Source organism: Verticillium dahliae, genomic scaffold (assembly GCF_000150675.1).
Source record: "Verticillium dahliae VdLs.17 supercont1.1 genomic scaffold, whole genome shotgun sequence".
Classification (NCBI taxonomy): domain Eukaryota; kingdom Fungi; phylum Ascomycota; class Sordariomycetes; order Glomerellales; family Plectosphaerellaceae; genus Verticillium; species Verticillium dahliae.
In genome coordinates this window covers 2,008,891-2,027,180 of record NW_009276921.1, presented here as the reverse complement: position 1 = coordinate 2,027,180, position 18,290 = coordinate 2,008,891, and the positions used below count along the sequence as shown (strand labels likewise).

The 18,290-nt window shown below is 58.6% G+C and overlaps 6 protein-coding genes across 6 annotated transcripts; 4 read left to right on the top strand and 2 right to left on the bottom strand.

Annotated features, from left to right (window-relative positions):
• Positions 1-215: 215 nt before the first annotated feature.
• VDAG_00610 (chitobiosyldiphosphodolichol beta-mannosyltransferase) lies at positions 216-1,634 on the bottom strand (the record flags this gene model as incomplete). Its single annotated transcript, XM_009651987.1, has 1 exon — positions 216-1,634. The coding sequence occupies one exon, from the start codon at positions 1,632-1,634 to the stop codon at positions 216-218; it is 1,419 nt and encodes a 472-aa protein (XP_009650282.1).
• A 2,162-nt stretch (positions 1,635-3,796) lies between these two features.
• On the top strand, positions 3,797-6,450 carry VDAG_00609 (CDF zinc transporter; the record flags this gene model as incomplete). The annotated part of the gene is made up of 4 exons (XM_009651986.1): positions 3,797-4,470; positions 4,538-4,756; positions 4,822-5,602; positions 6,046-6,450. 4 exons carry the CDS (start codon positions 3,797-3,799, stop codon positions 6,448-6,450), a joined length of 2,079 nt encoding a protein of 692 aa, XP_009650281.1.
• A 735-nt stretch (positions 6,451-7,185) lies between these two features.
• Positions 7,186-8,307, top strand: VDAG_00608 (mitochondrial carnitine carrier; the record flags this gene model as incomplete). Its single annotated transcript, XM_009651985.1, has 2 exons — positions 7,186-7,558; positions 7,631-8,307. The coding sequence occupies 2 exons, from the start codon at positions 7,186-7,188 to the stop codon at positions 8,305-8,307; spliced, it is 1,050 nt and encodes a 349-aa protein (XP_009650280.1).
• Positions 8,308-8,885: 578 nt separating this feature from the next.
• VDAG_00607 (phosphoglycerate mutase family protein) lies at positions 8,886-10,938 on the bottom strand (the record flags this gene model as incomplete). Its single annotated transcript, XM_009651984.1, has 2 exons — positions 8,886-10,797; positions 10,904-10,938. 2 exons carry the CDS (start codon positions 10,936-10,938, stop codon positions 8,886-8,888), a joined length of 1,947 nt encoding a protein of 648 aa, XP_009650279.1.
• Positions 10,939-13,320: 2,382 nt separating this feature from the next.
• On the top strand, positions 13,321-14,624 carry VDAG_00606 (GPI-anchor transamidase; the record flags this gene model as incomplete). The annotated part of the gene is made up of 2 exons (XM_009651983.1): positions 13,321-13,856; positions 13,913-14,624. 2 exons carry the CDS (start codon positions 13,321-13,323, stop codon positions 14,622-14,624), a joined length of 1,248 nt encoding a protein of 415 aa, XP_009650278.1.
• Positions 14,625-15,354: 730 nt separating this feature from the next.
• VDAG_00605 (uncharacterized protein) lies at positions 15,355-17,775 on the top strand (the record flags this gene model as incomplete). Its single annotated transcript, XM_009651982.1, has 5 exons — positions 15,355-15,375; positions 15,474-16,268; positions 16,320-16,746; positions 16,797-17,513; positions 17,588-17,775. The coding sequence occupies 5 exons, from the start codon at positions 15,355-15,357 to the stop codon at positions 17,773-17,775; spliced, it is 2,148 nt and encodes a 715-aa protein (XP_009650277.1).
• Between the last annotated feature and the right edge of the window lie 515 nt (positions 17,776-18,290).

The following is an 18,290-nucleotide window of genomic DNA, read 5'->3' as shown; positions in this document are numbered from 1 at the left end:
AAGATTTCGTCTTCACATCGCGATGCAATTTGCACAGAGTTGGGTGTTATTGCCCCGTCGAGCATGGCGCATGACCAGGAGCCCACCAGTAATGCCTTCTTTGCATCTTCAACAGCCATTCTCGCACAGGGAACGAACGAATGGGACAAAACAGTGTCTTGACTCGTATGAAAGTTTATGCCGTCGAGTGATGTATGAAAGTACAGCAACACAGCTCAAGGGTCAACCAGACCGACAACCCTCCCGACGACTCGATCCCATTCCGTGTCCCACCGCAGCCGCCCCTCCTCCACAGCCCCCCTCTTCAAGAAGGCGAGCTCGTCCCTGCCCTCGTCGCTGAGAAGCCGTCTCAGCACGGCCTCGAGGTCCTCGGCCGTCTCGAACCCACACCCGTTCTCCCCCTCCTTGATCAGCTCGCCAAAGCTCTCATAGTCAGAATACGCCGCGACAGGCAGGCCGGCGCCAAACATGTCGACGACCTTCATCGGCAGGTCGACGCCCGAGCTCGACATGTGCAGGCAGACGCCGAGATCGGCGACGGCCAGAAGCGCAGCGTAGTCCTCGATGGTGAGGAACGCCGTCTTGATCTGGATGCCGGTGAGGCGCCCGTCGCTCGTGAGCCGCAGAATCTTGTCCTCGTACGCGGCCTTTTGCGGGCCTTTGCCCGTGATGATGGCGAGCAGGGGCCGCGTCTCGGCGCGGTCACCGTCGGCGTAGGCGACGAGGGCCGAGAGGAGGAGGTTGAAGTCTTCGTCGGGGGTCCAGGAGGTGCTGCTGACGATGAGGCGAATGTCGCCGCGCAGGATGCCGTCGACCAGGGGCGCCGAGGTCGTGGCGTCGGTGACGGAGGCGGCGGCCAGGACCCGGGCGAGGGTCTTCCTGCGGGTGGCGGCGTCGAGGATGGGCTGGAAGATGTCGGCGGGACGGTCGTGCAGGGTGAAGATGGGCTTCTCGAAGCTGTAAGGAGGTTTGCGGAGCTGGCGGGCCATGGCGTCGGTGACGGTGAGGTTGGCCGTTGGCGTGATGCGGCCGAAGAATGACTCGTATTCCAGGTAGGTCTGCACGAAGCGGTTGGAGCGGCCACGGGTCGTGGCCAGGATGGACCAGCCGTAGTTGTGCCAGTCCACGAGAAGGTGGCTGCCTCGGAGGACGGAGATGATGAGGGCTAGGTGGAGGGTCGGGATGGAGGGCGGGTTCTGGATGATGATCCAGCGGCTCGCAGGAGCCTGGTAGGCCATGACATGGAAGGTGGCACACGCCTGCCAGATGACCTTGAGAGGGCCTAGGATGAAGAAGGGCAGCTTCTTGTTCTTCAACAAAGCCGGGAGTTCGGGCAAAGGATAGAGGGTCGCCCGGTCATGATCGACAAGTTGTGGGTGAAGAGGTGACTCGTTGTAGCCGACTAGATCAACTCGCCCTCCATTTTTGACGACACTGATGGCATGATATTGCATCCGCGGACTCCTTCCCACGTCACCGAGGACGAGGACCTGGATGTGGTCGTCCCTGGCATCGGCTGAAGGGACGTAGCGCGTGGGTATGAAGCCAACAAGGTGAGGCGCGTAGAAAAAAATGCCCAGAGTCATGAATATTGTGACCAGGGCGGTGGAGGTGATGAGGTTGACGAGAGCCATGTTGCGTGTATAAGCGGGCAGCGCAGGTCGTCTTGGTGAGAAGAGAAATATGTCAGTTTGAGCGGCCCATGCAAGGTGTCATCTCAGGATGCCTTGTGGGGATGGGCGTGATGCCTGTGGTCAAAAGAGTGGTGTCGTTCGCCAGTAATAATGCAGGCAGAGAAAAAAGAGCACATGGGTATATTGTAGAAGGTGGTTTCACGGCAGCGACGTGGCCCTCGTGACCTTCCTGAGAAAGACCCAAAGACCCTATTCACATGCACATGCAGTATCATGTAGATCATGACTTCTCGGTGAGGTTCGGTGGGAAGGGACTGAAGCGGCGATAAGAAAGTCGTTATCTTTGAGTCGGAGCATCATCGGATGAGGACACTAGTCACTGCAAGAGGCAAGAGACACAGAGAGAGACACAGAGAGAGAGAGTTGCCGTTTTCGACGCGTCTACCCACATTACCTCATCAAGGCGCTGGACTAACCTCAACACGACGCCTCCAGCTCAATGGGCTTCAGGGGCAATAAACTCTGCGCCCGTCATTAGGATGCGTCGCATGGTCGCACGGTCGCATGGTCGCATGGTCGGCAGTCGACGGCCAGAGGTCGACGGCCGGTGCCTCGTCCTGAATCCGTCAATTGATCCGATGAAAAAGCTACGAAACCAATCTATCTGGAGAGCGTGAGCGCAAGACGTGATCAAAAGCAAGTCGGTGAGGTTGTTTATTATTATGCTGGTGCAGTTTGCCCCGCGATGGCCAATCGAGCTGCCCAGATCAGCAAAGCGTCACGGTCACGACCTTGGTCTATCAGTGAGTGCCCAAGCTTGCCAAGATGGCTGCTGTTAGTGCAACAAGGGCAAAGAGCGCAGGTATAGCCGCTGCGCTCAACAGAGATTATCGCGGGGAGCGGCCCTGCCGCCAGCGTCTCCATAGTGCCACGATGCACCTCTCTGGCCACATCCACAGGGGAGGGGGAGAGGGGCCTACAGGGGGTCTACAGGGGGCTCACAGGGCCAATGGCTGCCGTCTCGGCCGTGAACGTGTCGAGGCACCCAAGGCACCTCCCCACAATGGGAAGAGAACCTGCAGGGGTGCGGCTGGGATGCGGCATCTGAAAGGGGGAGGTAGTCGTCCGCCCAGTCGCCGCCAGGCCACATTCGCGCTACTGTGCTTGTGTACATGGTACAGTACATGTACCTCCTGGCCTCTTGGCCTCCTGGTCGCCTCTGCACGGGGCCTGACAAGCTGGGGCACCTTGCAAACGACGGGGGCGCGCCTCGCTCTTCATAAACATTTGTTCCCGCCTGGGTCCGTCCTCCAGGCACGGCCTTCACAGTGACGACGCTGCCCCGTCTGGAATCCAACTGACGACGATTGTCCCTCCTCCTCCTCGCCGTCATCCTCCACGGGCTCCGCCAGTACAGCCCTCCCACCACCAGATCCGGGAACCCCTCTCGCACCGGAAGGAAAAACGAAAGGGAAAAACAAGGTCGCCTGTCGCATCCACTGCCTGTAGCCTCGTCATCGTCGAACCCCTGAACGCCTTGTGTCGCCTGTGCGAGACAGTCGGAGGGGGCAAGCCGCCCTCTAGATCAGAGCAGAAGAGGGGGGAGAAAACACCCAAGACACCCCAACCCCGGCCCAGAACCGTGGCGACGCAGTGTCACGAACTGTTCTCGCCAAACCACGGAGCACACGCCTCTGTTGGAGCCTTGTTCTCCATCAATTGGGGGTAAACATTGCAAGACACAGGGTCGGTGGTTGGTGGATACGAAAAAGACACGAGGAGAGAGAGAGAGAGAGAGAGAGAGAGAGAGAGAGAGAGAGAGAGAGAGAGTTCATTTCTGACGTTGCACCACCCAGCATTTTGCCTTTTGCATTGCCACGACTCGAGCCCTGTCGGAACCCGTCTCGAGCTTCGACCAGTCCTCTGGTCCCCGAACTGATCCACGACCACGACCGACCTGTTCAAACGAAAACAAGTCTTTGCTAGCCTCTTCCGGAACCATCGCAGCATCACTACAAGCATCCATCTCCCACCCGATACGATATGGCATCTTCGTATGCTCTACCCTCGTCCGCGCTGCCACACGCGCACCGCCAACACATGCATTCCCACTCGCACTCCCCACCCTCTCTCCAGACCCTCAAATTCACCATGACCGGGCAATGGGCTGCACGCCCCACAGCCAGAGCCTGGGTGTTGGGCACGCGCACGATCACCAGCACCAACACAACCACAATCACGACTACGACCATGACCACGCATCCTACACCCATCTGACCCACGATCGATCCGGTTCCCACGACAGACTTGAATCCTATCCTCAATCCCGCCCCGAACTACACTCCCACACCCACTCGAGCACTTGCTTGCACCCCCACGACCATGGGCCGAACCACAACCACACCTTGGCGCGTGTCATTGGCGGCCACACGTCCCACCGACCAAACTCGACGAGCTCGATCCACCTGCGCGAGAAGTTGCCGCCGACACCGCTATCGCAGGTAGAAGGCTGGCAGACCGAGAGAACGCCTGGCGGCCGGGAGATTATAACCCCCAAGGTTGACTCCTTTGGGGAGAAGACGGCCGGATACCATGACCACGATCACGATCATGATCACGACCATGGTCATGTTTATGGACACGACCATAATCACAGCCACGGACATTCCCACGATCATGCACATGGCCTTGGGCACGGCCACAGCCATGGCCATGGCCACGGTCATTCGAACCCATCTTTCTTCTCCAAGCTCTTGTTGCGCGTCACACCGAGGTTCCCCTTCCTCCACTCGATTCTGGTCGAGAAGGACTCGCGGCGCATCTTCTACTTTTTGTCGTACGTCCAGCCCACTGCTGCCACCCGCCGCCGTCCTGTAATATGCACTGACCCCATCGATCCACAGCCTCAACTTCTCCTTCATGGGCGTCCAGGCCTTTTACGCCTATGCCACGAGCTCGCTCGGCCTGCTCAGCGATACCGTACACATGTTCTTCGACTGTTTCGCTTTGTTGGTCGGGCTCTGCGCCGCTGTTATGAGCAAGTGGCCACCGAGCGAGCGGTTCCCTTATGGCCTGGGAAAGGTCGAGACGTTGAGCGGTTTCGCCAACGGCATTCTCCTAGTGTGAGTTTATTGTCCCGGCGCGTGTGCAGCCTGAAAGTTTAATCATGCTGACGCGCATCATGCAGGCTTCTGAGCGTCGAGATTATCGGGGAGGCGTTTGAGCGCATGATGGAGGGGACGCCACCAAAGAGGTTGTCCGAGCTGCTCACCATCAGCATGCTCGGCGGCCTCGTTAACGTCGTGGGGCTCGTGGCTTTCGGTCACCACCACCATCACGGCCACGACCACGGACACTCGCATGGCGGAGGCTCGTGCCCCAGCAGCAAGAAGACGGACGACCACCACGACCACGACCATGGCCACAGCCACGATCACAGCCACGACCACGACCATGGCCACCACAACGAGAACATGCACGGCATCTTCCTCCACGTTCTTGCCGACCTCATGGGCAGCGTGGCCGTGACCATCTCAACCATTCTGACCATGTACACGGGCTACACCTGGTGGGACGCCGTGGCGGGTATTGTCGTCTCGGTGCTCATTGTGCTGGCAGCCTGGCCGCTCCTCATCTCGTCGGGGCGCAACCTGCTCCTCAGCATCCCTGATCGTGTCGAGTACAGCCTGCGCAACACGCTCGCGGGTATCACGCAGCAGCGCGGCGTCGTGAGCTATAGCGTGCCCAAGTTCTGGATCGACGACATCCTCACGGCCCAGGGCGGCGCCGGCGAGAAGCTGCGCGGCATCGTGCACGTGCAGGCGGCGCGCGGGGCGGCTATTGATGACGTGCGCGACCGCGTCAGGGAACACCTGCTGGCGCACAACATTGACATTGTCGTGCAGGTCGAGCGGGAGGGCGAGACGAACTGCTGGTGCGGCGCCGGCAGGCTGCTGTCGCCGGCGGTGGTGAGTCCGAGGGGCTTTTAGAGCGGGTTTCCGGGGTTACCGCGACCGACCTTTGCCGGGCGCATAGACGAGATCAAGACGGACTAGATTTATTCCGTTTGGTCTCCCTGTTTTTTTGCAAGTCGGATGCCCTGTTTGGAGAGGCGCGCTATTTGGTTTCACGAGTGTGTAGAGGCAGGCAATTTTGGGCATTGTCTCGGTGTTCTGGTTTTCACGAACGAATGTTGGAGGGTCTTTCCCCCCTCCCTACTCTTCACAGGAGGTGCATGTTTATTGAGTTGTCTTCTCTTCATGTCAGAGACTAGGAGAGACGTGTACATTTTTTTTTTACTCTCTCATCATTGCATGAGCACAAACGACCCGTCAGCAGAGAGATATATATGGATACCCAACTGCCCTCCGCCGTCGAAACGGAAGCTTGGGATGACTAGTGATGCTTGGAGGCTCGGCACAATCTACTCCTGTCGACGATCGACACCGGAGAGAAGCAAGCCACAGCACCGCACGCATGGCAGCACACCAGTGGGACAGGGAAGATGAGATCCGCCCGCCCGGCCGGGAGCTTCGAGGTCATACGTGCCATGCAGCCTTGCCGGGATCAAGTGACAGGTGCAAATGACGATACAGGCTGCCATCGTGCCTTGGGCCAAGCCGCCTCCAGGACTCTTTGCCGCAGCCGGTCGAACGGTGCTGACCATCTGGTGTATGGCATCTGGCTGGCGCTGGGTCAGCTTCTTTCTTCCGTGTATTGTGCCCTGCCCGACTCACCGCCCCCCCACGCTATTTGGGTGAACCCCACGATGGAGGGGCAGGTCGAACTTACAGAGGGCCGCTCAGAAGGGAAATGAGCCGAACGACCGAGGCACGAGAGGCTTCGGCTGGGGCTTTGGGGGGACCGGCGCTTGGGGCTTTGGGGGAAGGGGGGGGGAGTGTAGGGTCCTAGATAGGGAATGGGGTCCGATTCTTGGGGGGAGGAGGGGAGGGGGGCTTTGGACTGTGAAATGTGCGAAAACGTGGGCGAGTTGACATGTGAATGGGTGACGAGTTCGGGAAATTCCCTATTCCACCAATTCTTCCATCTTAACTCTTGATGCTTTGATCTTTGAAATTGATTTGGGAAATAATCAGTTTGCTTCAAATCTCCTCAGAAAACGCTTCGATTTTCACCACATTATCTCCTCGGAAAGAGCAACCGATAGACGTGCCGAGGCTGCGGCTGTGACGTAACCGGGATTGCAGTGTGCAGGCACGATCTAGCACCTACCTACCGAGTGCTACTGCCTTAGTAGCTCCAGGGCAAGCTCGAGATCTGTTTCGCAAGGGCCGACGGAACCCTTTCTCTTTTCTGCATTCACCACTACCACCACCTCCTCCTCCTCCCAAACCTCACTTTTGACGCGCGCGACCTGCCACGCAGAGACGCTTGGTTTTTCTTGTCGAAGAGACCCAGTCGAAACAGCAGGCATCTCGACATTCTCATCTCACCACCAATTGATCGCGGAGCCCGTCTCGTCGCATCCTCATCCCTCACGCGCCCTCCTCGAGGTCTCACCAACCTCCTCTTCCCCTCCCCTCACAACACAATGGCCCCTTCAACCGACCCCGCGGCGGCGGCTGCCAAGGTTAACGAGGCAGTCAAGACGAACCTGCCTGCCGCTGTTGCCGACAAGGTCCCTCACATCCCCGAGACCAAGGCTGAGGCCAAGGAAGATGCGAAAAAGGCCGTCAGCGCTGGCGCCGCCCAGCTGCGCTCCCTCGCTGCCGGTGGCTTTGGTGGTATCTGTGCCGTCATTGTCGGCCACCCCTTCGATCTCGTCAAGGTCCGCCTGCAGACCGCCGACAAGGGCGTCTACACGTCCGCCATTGACGTTGTCCGGAAGAGCATTGCTCGCGATGGCCTCGGCCGTGGTCTGTACGCCGGTGTCTCTGCGCCCCTCGTTGGCGTGACCCCCATGTGTGAGTGTCCTCCCGTCTCCCACCTGCCTTGCTGGCCTTCGCAAACAGTCCTCCTCTGACCATCCCCGCCAGTCGCCGTCTCCTTCTGGGCCTACGACCTCGGCAAGGACATTGTCCGCAGCATCTACCCCGAACACCCCGCCTCGCAGCCCCTCACGATCGGCCAGACCGCCGCTGCCGGCTTCTTCTCCGCCATTCCCATGACGGCCATCACCGCTCCCTTTGAGCGCATCAAGGTCATCCTCCAGGTCCAGTCCCAGAAGCTCCAGCCCGGCCAGGCGCCGCGCTACAAGGGCCCTTACGACGTCGTCCGCCAGCTCTATGCCGAGGGTGGCTTGCGCTCCGTCTTCCGCGGCTCCGCCGCTACCCTCGCCCGTGACGGCCCTGGCTCCGCCGCCTACTTCGCCGCCTACGAGTACATCAAGCGCCGTCTCACCCCCAAGGACCCCATCACCGGCGAGAGCACGGGACAAATCTCCCTGCCCGCCATCACCGCCGCCGGTGCCGCCGCCGGTATCGCCATGTGGATTCCCGTCTTCCCCGTCGACACAGTCAAGAGCAGGCTGCAGACCGCCGAGGGCCACGTCACCATTGGCGGCGTCGTGCGCGGCGTCTACGCGAACGGCGGCCTCAAGGCCTTCTTCCCCGGATTCGGCCCCGCGCTCGCGAGAGCCGTGCCCGCCAACGCCGCCACCTTCCTCGGTGTCGAGCTGGCGCACCAGGCCATGAACAAGGCGTTTGGCGGCTAAACGCTTCTAGTGCGGAAAAGAAAAGTGAAAGAGAGGTGGCACTTGCCTTGAAGAGGCAGGCTAGACATGACGTCGGTAGACGAGGAGGGGAGGAGAGTGTGTACATAGGACAAGAACTCATGGGTGCTTGCTCGTGTTGGAGACGTAGACGAGGTGGCACACACAGCTAGACCGTTTTTCTTCCAGCATCTCCAGCTATGAATTTTCGATTTCTTTTTTATTCCTGCCAACAATCATTGTCTTACGTGTCTGTTGGTGTATCTGAAGCAAGCGATTTGAACCATTTCCCCAAAAGTGTCAAGGACGAGTATGATTAGAAAACAAGCCCTCATGGTAGTCAACGCTCTCAAATTGAAAATGGGGAAACTCATGATTCAACGCCATTCGTCACCCGACTTTTCTTCTTCTTCCTTCTCTTCGAGGTGGGAGGATCCTTTTGCCCTCGTTCCAGTGCCATGCTATGATTTCCCAACCCTGGCTTTCCGACCGACCAACCAACGCCCATACTCCGATCAGACATTCTGTACGCTCGACATGTTCACTTTCCGCATCGCGACGCATCACACGCGGCTGATGCTTCACGCGCCCCACAGACCCCCAGCCCCCGTACTGGCAACCGGCACCGCCTGGACCGTCTCCTCCATCCTGTCGTCTCCGTCCCTCGATGGCGGCCTGGAGATCTCCTGCAGCCTGTGGGGAGACCGCACGGTCCTAGGCTGCTCCTCTCTAATGTTCTGCAGCGGATGGCTGCCTGACGGGGAGATCAGTTCTGGGCTTGGCGCCTTGGGCGTCGCGAATCGCCGGCCGTCAAAGTCGGGAAAGAGGTCGTCGTCGTCGCTTTCGCTGCGCCTGACGACAGGACTCGAGGGCGACCAGAGACCCGTCGACACGGGCTGGCTAAAGGTTGTGGCGCCGCTGCCGACAGTGATACCGGTCGTGTTAAGCGCGATGCCTCGAGGCATGGGCGACGTTGTGTAAGATGTGCGCCGCATGCTCGCAAGGTTGGCGTTGGCCGAATTGCTCCTGGAACCGCCGAGATCAAAGTCGTGAAATCCCAATCCCGTCGCGGATGACATGGTCGAAACGCGGCCTCTGGCCTGAGGATGTGGCGTGTGAACATGGGCCGAAGAGGTGGATGCTGCGCGCGAGAGGCCACCGCCAGTAGAGGACATATTACGCAGATGGTCGTTGCTCGCTTGGATCTTCAGGTCATAGTACTGATCAATCGGGATCTTGCCCGGCACCATCGGCGCGCTGGGATCGCCGAATGGAACAATAGGGGCGTCGCCGTCGACGTTGTCCTTTCGCGCAGCCATTGTCACAGTGGCCACGCCGACATCCATGAGAACCGGCTGGCGCGTGATGGCGCCGATCATGGCATTACAGCCTGCGCCGTGTGAGACGAGGATGACCACAGCCTCTGCGTCATCGTCGGCATCGTCAAAGACAGGCGCATGGGGTGTCGTGGTTACGCCGAGTTGTACGGTCTTAGTCACGAGCTCGGCCGGGCTCTCGGCCGTCGCATACCAGTCTACGAGCTTCTGAAACCCAGCCCTGAACCGCCGGTGCATGGAGATCCATTCCTCGCCAAATACACCACCGTCACCCCAGTTCAGAGGCTCTTGCATCGAGTCCCACTGATAATCAGCGACGGCGCAGGCATCTCGGGCGTGCGCGACGTAGCCGTCGGGGATCTTTCCGCTGGTGGATATGGCATAATTGGGCGTCGGCGCTACATATCCGTCATCGGGACTGGTAGACCGTCTGTTACTCGAGGCGCTGTTCGCGCTGCCGGCGCGATTCCTCGGCAGGGCGCTGGCCATGGCGGGCAGGCCATCGAGACCCAAGGGCGAATTGGAGTCTACCGAGCTCGCCCGGTCGTTCGCAGCTGACATTTTGGGGCTGCTCCAGAGCTGGCCATGAGACTGTGAGGCCATGGAGCTTGCATGGGGACGAGAGCTCTCGTAGGCGCTGATGGTCTCATGTTGGAGGAGCGCGACCTTGGCGGTGCCGAGCATGTGTTGCGAGCTCGGCGGGCGAGCAATGGCTTCAAAGTATTCGGGGTTCAGCCATTCTCCGAGGAAGGCATCGACTCGGATGGGGGTCTTTTGGATGACGCCCGACAGTGGCTGCACGCTGGGGTCGGCCGACAGCGGATTGACCTTCTCAGGGGCTGTGCTGGAGAGATGATAGGGTGTTGTGGCTGAGGCTTGGGGTGCGGCATGGGCCAGTCCGGCGCTGATGGCGACGGATGTTTGTATGCATCGTAGAAAGGGCGAGCTGTGGATAACAATCTTGAACTTCCTCTTCTTGCTCGGAGCTGTCGGAGAGTCGGTGCTGGCGTCTTCTTGCGCCTGCCGGAGGATGGCGGCGATCCTGGCACCGGCAGCCTGCGCCTGCAGCCAGCCGCCGTAGGTCAGAGGAGGATCGTAGGGTGTCGGCGAGGACAGATGCCACTTCTTGTCAGCCTGGTCGAGTCGAGCTCCGTGTCTGCGCGGGCGCGAGGCCAAGTCAGCTCAAACGTCATTCGAGGTGGGAGACCAGTACGAAGGTGAGGGGTTGTTGGAGAAGGCATGCACTCGGAAGGGACACCAACCTGACGACAAAGATATATGCGGGTGGGCGTCCCATGATGGACGGCTGGGAGGGAGACGACGCGCTCTGCGACGACGGAGGAGCAGTGAAGGCGAAACAGGAAAGGAGTTCGGGTTTATGGGAGCTCGACAGGTCGAAATATGTTCGCGTGGTATGAAGCCAAGGTGACCCGAGACACAAGGGTCGATCGATCGGCGAGGCGAGACAGCAAATGGAAGACAGTTTAGTTTGAAAGTAAGGTAAAGTTGCTCAGGAAGGTTTGCGGGCACAACTTTGCTTTGGCGGGGACAGTTGCCGCTGGATGGTGTTTCGGTTTGTCAGACGATCAAGAAGCGAGGGAGGAAAGAACATGGGAATGGAAAGTGCGAGGTACGTTGCGGAAGGCGAAACGGAGTTTACGGTTTCGTCGCACAAAGCCAGGCAGAGAGGCAAGGCAAGTGTCACGGGTGTTGCGTGTGTTTGGACCCTTGCCCAGGATTAGGACCGCTGGAGGAGAGAGGCTCGTGGAAGGTGGGATGGAAGGCCAAGCAGGAGGAAGGATGCCGGAACTGGCTCACTTTCCCGTGTCTATAGTTCTGCCTTTTTCGGGGTCAGGATAGATGATCTCCCGAACAACGGACACTAGGCTCACATCAGGCGAGGCCGTGTGATCACGATGTCTTTTTCGTTCCTCTTGCCTGGCGCTTGGGTGGCCCTTGTCCGCTGGGGCTGCCGAGGGACATGACTCTGAAAGGTACCTAGGTGGGTGACAGACAGATCGAAAGCATGGTGCGGGGCCTTGATGATGCACGACAGGCACCGAACGCAAACTCAGGTGAGGGGCATCCCTGCAGCCAGCCTGCCAACAGCTGGGTGGCGCTGGGAGCGAGGCCCGAGACTGGCTGAGGCAGGCTGCTACAGGTTCCTAGTCGGGGGGCCGTGGTGGACATTCTTTAGCACTAGACGCGCCTAACACCAAAGGCCTCGAGGGGGACCCGAGAACGCCGGTGGAACAATCTCCAGGGGACTACATGTACTACACCAATGATGCATGGTGCCCTGCATGTGATTCTTCTCAGGATGGGCGGGCACTCTGCATATCAGATCTGTCTGCTTGTTGTTCTTGCTTCTCTCGACCCACGTCGTTCGACTGTCGACTCACCCACACCTCCATCTCACTGCAACGCGCCTTGATGCGACAGCCCAGGCACTCGCACAGTCGAGACGTCATGGCTGTATGCACGTACCTGTAAAGGCCGCGCGCATGCTGCCGCCTGAGCGGACGCTTTTCGGTACTCCGGCGCGTGTTGCGCCTCCTCAACCTGGAAGGCTGACCTGCCAGGCGCATTGCCAAAACCAGAGCCCCCAAGTCCCAGCCCACTACCCTTGGCGGTCTGCTTAGGCATCTAGGTAGGTAGAGATTCATTGACAAGCGGTCAAACTCTGCCGCTAGAATAAAGAGGGTCCTGGAGAATGGCGACATCGAAGAAAAAAAAAACAGAGGCGACCCCCACCAGTCAGGCGGCCAACTCGGCTTTCACGATGTTGGGTTAGACCCGGCAACCGGATGGGCGAGCCATGCGTCTCCAAAGTCGATGAGTCAGGCGGACAAAGAGCATGGTAATTCCGACAAGCGACAAATCTGGAGCGGCTCGGCATCGTGACTGCAATTTCTCGGTCGGCTGCTTGGTGGTTATGCATGCGTCCCCGAGATCGGACAGTATGAATGTATGCAGTCTCTCTCCCCCCCCGGCAGCGCAGTGGCCCAGTGCTTCAGACACCCCTTTGTTGGCTTTCACTAGAGGGCTGGCCGATGATTGATCTCCAGCACTTTGGGTGCCATTGTTCATCAAAGTCGGGGAGTGCGGCAAATATGGCCTGGCTTGGAGGGAAAGCTTCTGTGGTCCAACCCCAGTTTCTCTTCCCTCAATTGTTTGCCTCGTTCCCTCTGCACGCTCATCATCTCTGTGGGTTCAACCTTGGCCTTGATTGATCAGCGGATGCAGATGCGCTGATGCCTGAACGGGCGGCAAGAGGGTCCATGCTGGCGACGCAACCGCCACGGAAGTCCGTTGCGGATTTGACAGGCGGCTTCTCATTTCATGTCAGACACCAGACGAGACGAGGCGAGACATGAACAGAGACGACAGAAACAGACCAGACGCCAGAGTCAAACCAAATACCATGTAAACGCCTGCGGAGAATAAAATGGTCCGTGCGCTCACCTCTAGATCCGTGCCGCTTCTTAGCGTCGTCCAGATCCCTGGATTGGTAAGGCGACCCGTAGTGGACAGCCAGGCAGGGGCAAACGCCGCCGCGGTCCATCCCATCTCCAACCTCACCCCATCGCCGAGTCGCGTTCGAGTCGTCGTTCTCATATCTTCGTCCCTGTCCCTATTCATCCTCTGAACTACCTGCTGAGCTCAACCGACCGTCGCCATGCTGCTGTCGAATGTCCTCCAGCTACCCGTCCTGTTGGCTGCCGCTGCGCTGGCACCAGCAGCTCTTGCCGAGCATACCAGCAACTGGGCCGTTCTCGTCGGTACCTCGCGGTTCTGGTTTAACTATCGCCACATGTCCAATGTCTTGTCCATCTACCGCACCGTCAAGCGACTAGGCATTCCCGACTCCCAGATCATCCTCATGCTGCCCGACGACATGGCCTGCAACCCCCGCAACGCCTTCCCCGGAACTGTCTACAGCAACTCGGACCGCGCCGTCGATCTGTACGGCGACAACATCGAGGTCGACTACCGAGGCTATGAAGTCACCGTCGAGAACTTTATTCGACTCATGACCGATCGTGTGGGCGCCGAGATGCCTCGCAGCAAGCGTCTCTTGACCGATGAGCGGAGCAACATTCTGGTGTACATGACAGGCCACGGCGGAAATGAGTTCCTGAAGTTTCAGGATGCCGAGGAGATTGGCGCGTTCGACCTGGCAGACGCTTTTGAGCAAATGTGGGAGAAGAAGAGGTATGCTAAGCCGTGGACCGGTGCTGAACGACACAAAGACTAACCCGAGACCGCAGATACAACGAGATCCTCTTCATGATCGACACGTGCCAGGCCAACACCATGTACAGCAAGCTCTACTCCCCGAACATCATCGCCACCGGCTCCTCCAAGCTTGACCAGTCATCCTATTCCCACCACGCCGACCAGGACGTTGGCGTTGCCGTCATCGACCGCTTCACCTACTACAACCTCGAGTTCCTCGAGAACCAGGTCAAGGATATGAGCAGTCAGAAGACCATTGGCGAGCTCTTCGACAGCTACGACTTTGAGAAGATACACTCCCATCCGGGCGTGCGCTACGACCTCTTCAAGGGCGGTGCCGACGAGGCGCGCAGCCGTCGCATCACTGACTTCTTCGGCAACGTTCAGCAGGTCGAGGTTGACGGAGCTAAGAGCCTGGCACTCGAGGAGGAACTTCTCGAGCTGAGCCGCAAGATTGCTGCGCTGAGGGTCCAGGCGGATGAGCAGGATGCAGCTGCGCGGAACGCGACGGCCCCGGCGGCGGCTGTACCTGTGACCGCAACCAAGAAGATTCAGTTTGCTCAGCCGTTGACCAACGACAACTGGTGGGCCAAGAAGATCATCGGAGCCACCGCCTTGGCGGCATGTGTCGGGCTCTGGGTTCTGGGGTCCTATCTAGAGCCGTCCAGGAGTGAGAACGCAGAGGACCCAGTGGAGGCTGAGAAGAAGGAGGCGCAAAACGGATCAGTTAAGGTGAAGGCATAGGCATGGGTGCGACATTGGAATCTGACCGTTTTTAGTATATCTACGAAGAGCAATGAAAGGGGGCATGGCGTTTAGGAAAGGGGCAAAGGAAAGAGGGCCTTATGTCCCTACCACCGGGTTTAGCCGGTGTTTCTCCGGCTGACCTCAATTCACACGATCCTCACTTGGTAGCTGGTGTTTGAAAGCATAATCACTTGAGACTATCTCTCTCAACCACAAATATTCGTCATGACAAAATATGCGCCTTGCCGACGCCCGTCGTATCTGTCTTGGGTATAGCATTCTTGGTGATCAATCACTATTTCCCTTATGGAGGGACGTCACCAAATAATTTTTGCGCCATGGATAACATTAAGGTGAGACCGCGTCTGCTTTTCATCTCTACTTTGAGCTTGCGCAGCGTGATATGTCTGCAATTTCACATTACAGAATCAGCCAAATCGTTAAAGCTGGGACCTCAGGCTACTCTGCACCAGTTGCTATAAGGAGTCTTGTACTTGACCTTCTTGGGTGGGGCAGCGCCCTAAGAGGCTGCGAGATGGATTCCTCACTGCTTCTATGCTCTGAACGCTTGAACCAGGCCAGACGCATTTGCTCCTTCCACGGCGCACATGTTCGAAAGAAACATTGCCGAATTAATCGAGAGTTCGCAACTGAAATTAGCCTGTGGGCCACGCTGGATACATTAGATTGTCCGTACCATGGCTGCCTCCCTTGAAGCGTTCAGGGCATGTCAGGCATTGAAGAGGCTGTCTTTGGGACTGCAGCACTCAAGAAGATGGAAACATTTTTGTTACCAAAGTCAACAACCTGAGATGCCAAAGGCTAACGATGGACGACGCCCACTAGGTGCCCCAGCTGAACACCATCACCCTGCGGTCCCGTCCGCTGACGACGCACGCCATCACCATCTCCTGCGATGCCGAACTCGCTGTGGCCGCCGATGATTCGGTGCACATAATGCTCCCCGAGTTCCCGACCCCGGAAGACGACACCCGCCGCGGGAACCGTGATGTCGGCGCCGACGAGAACAAGCGCATCCAGTACCACACTCACCGCGGCCAGTACATGACCATCAAGCGCCCTGATCCGCGTATGAACGCCAAGCTATTCGACGCTGCCGGTTTGAGGTGCCCGGGCAACGACATGGAAGAGGAGCCCTACTTTGGCGTGGGTTCCGGACTGCCAACCGGATGGGGCAGCTCCCTGAACCAGGTGTCTGTCATGGAATGGTCTCCTACCGGCGTTGGCTACAACTTGCGCCCCGTCCTTTCTGTTCTGCTCACCAATGGATCTGTCATGATCTATGGCCAAGAGGGCTCTGCCGTCACCGACATTAGTGTTCGCAAGCGGAGCTTCGATGCCTGGAGGGTTCTCTGGGGCATCGGCGGCGTCCTACCCCTCCCGGATCGCAAGGCCAAAGACGGCAGCCACTTGGCAGGGGACAAGATCAAGTCCTTCTCCTGGGCTCACAAGATCGCCCCTGGCCGCGCCCTCATTGCATATCTCAACGACCGGGACGAAATCGTCATCGTCACTGTGGAATTCTTCGAGAATCCCAAGATCAAGAAGGGGCCTACCTTGGCTTGGAGGGTAGAGGAGGCTGCTCGCTTCCCGAATGACAGCCCCCATCCCAAGATGAGTGTGAGGACAAGATGCAATAGGATGTTGCGACCTTAACTGACGAGGTGGCAGATCATGGACCCTGACTTTGTCCCCTCTGGCTCGGCGTTTTCCATCAAATGGAGTCCTTGGGCTCTCATCGGCGATAAACGCGTCGCTGTCATCGCTCGAATCAGCCGGAGCTACCTTGGTTTCCGCAAAGTCACCATTCCTGCCGACTGGATCCGTGGTGAGAGGACTGTCGTTACTGTCGACGAGACGGATTTGCTAGGCATATGCACCAATCTAATGACCGATGCTTTCGTTGAGTGGGAGAACGGCGTCTGGACAGACGGCGACGACAAAATCTGCCGCGGCGTTGTCGCTTCACCTTTCGATGCAAAACCATTCCAAGTCATCCTCAACTCCCCCGCAGCTCCTGCGCAACAGCAGCACTCACTCACCACTTGCAACACTCTTTACCCAGAGGAATCTCCAAACGAGGGAAACCCTGCCACCGGTATGTTTGGTCAAGTCATCACCGCCTCAAACCCGAGCTGACATTGCTAGGGATCATTATCCACCCACCCAACACTATGGACAGAACCCCAGCCCCCGTTTTCTCGCTCGTCCGCCTCGTCGCGTCCGCGACCAACGACAACTGGTACCAAACTACTGCACCCGCGCCCTCCGATTCAGCCCTCGAAGACCAAGTGACCGTGCCCCAATGGGCCAGCACTATCGACGACATCATCTCCCTCTCTGTTCCCGTCGCCATGGCCACGCAAAACGCCGACTCAGACAGCGAGGTTGGGGGCCCTGAGTCGGACTCGGACGACGACTTTGAGATGCCCACCGACGCCGGCGAGCAGGTCAACCCCTGGCGTATCCGAATCTGGGGCCTCGCAGCCTCCCCCGGTGGCGGCATGCATGCCGCCATGGTCTCCCAGCAGAGCGCCCTCGGGCCCGAGCCAAAGGTCAAGTCCAAGATCTTCTGGGGCTTCAAGCCGCGCCTGGCCGCGGTTGTCGAGCCCGCCAGCGAGGGCCAGGACGAGCCCTCCGGCGCGGCACAGATGACAACCGAGGGCAAGATGTGGGAGTGGATGTACGGTGGCGGCCCGCCCGTGCGCGGCGCCGTGGGCTGGGAGGCCGAGTACAGGCCCAAGGGCGACGAGGCGCTGCGCGAGCAGCTGAGGAGCGTGCTCGAAGCGCAGGTCTGCGGGTTCTGCAAGGCCGGCCTGAGGGATGCTGGCCGGTACACTGTGTGCGACAACGGCCATACGTTTGGTAAGAATCGCTCCCTTGTATCATGCCCTCGTGATGATCCTGAGAAAGGAGGACGTGCTAATGATGAAGTCAAGCTACCTGCACAGCTAGCGGTCTAGCCATCCTTGCCCCTGGTATTTCTCATGCGTGCGGTGTCTGCGGCCGTCGCTGCCTTGCTGCTCGACAAATTGCCAGGATTGCAGAGACGCACGGTGTCGAGGCCGTGGTAGATCCATCTGCCGTGGAGTTGTGTGGAGGATGCGGCGGCAAGTTTATTGCGTAGGAGATCAGGGATTCCGGGTCCCGGCTGGCGTTCAGGAAAAGGCCGTGTGTAGGCGGTATGGGGGGGTTGTGGTCTCCATGTTTGCTATACTCCCAAGGGATCAGATAACGCAGCCGAGCGAGCAGGTAGAGCACAGATGTGCTGTGTGGCACACGGCCAAGTCAGGATAGAAACCTGTCAACCAACAGATCAAGTTATGTACGTTGTTCCAAACGATGCGGACTCGTACTCTCGACTTCTTCAGCATCTCCGTGGCAAGCTGGAGCGCTACCTGATGCCTGCCTACCAACCATCAACTTCAATGTTGGGGGTCTATTTTCTTTGTCAATCCATGCTGCCTTTTGCACGGGATCTCTTCCTTTTTAGAGGTAGAAACATCTGGACTTGGGCCGCAGGTTGACGACTGTCTACCGTGTTGCAGAGAGTCACTCCAAGGCGCACTATTCCTACCCACCTAAGGTACCTACCTAAGGTAACTAGGTACCTAGGTACCTACCTAGGCAGGCATCGTCAAC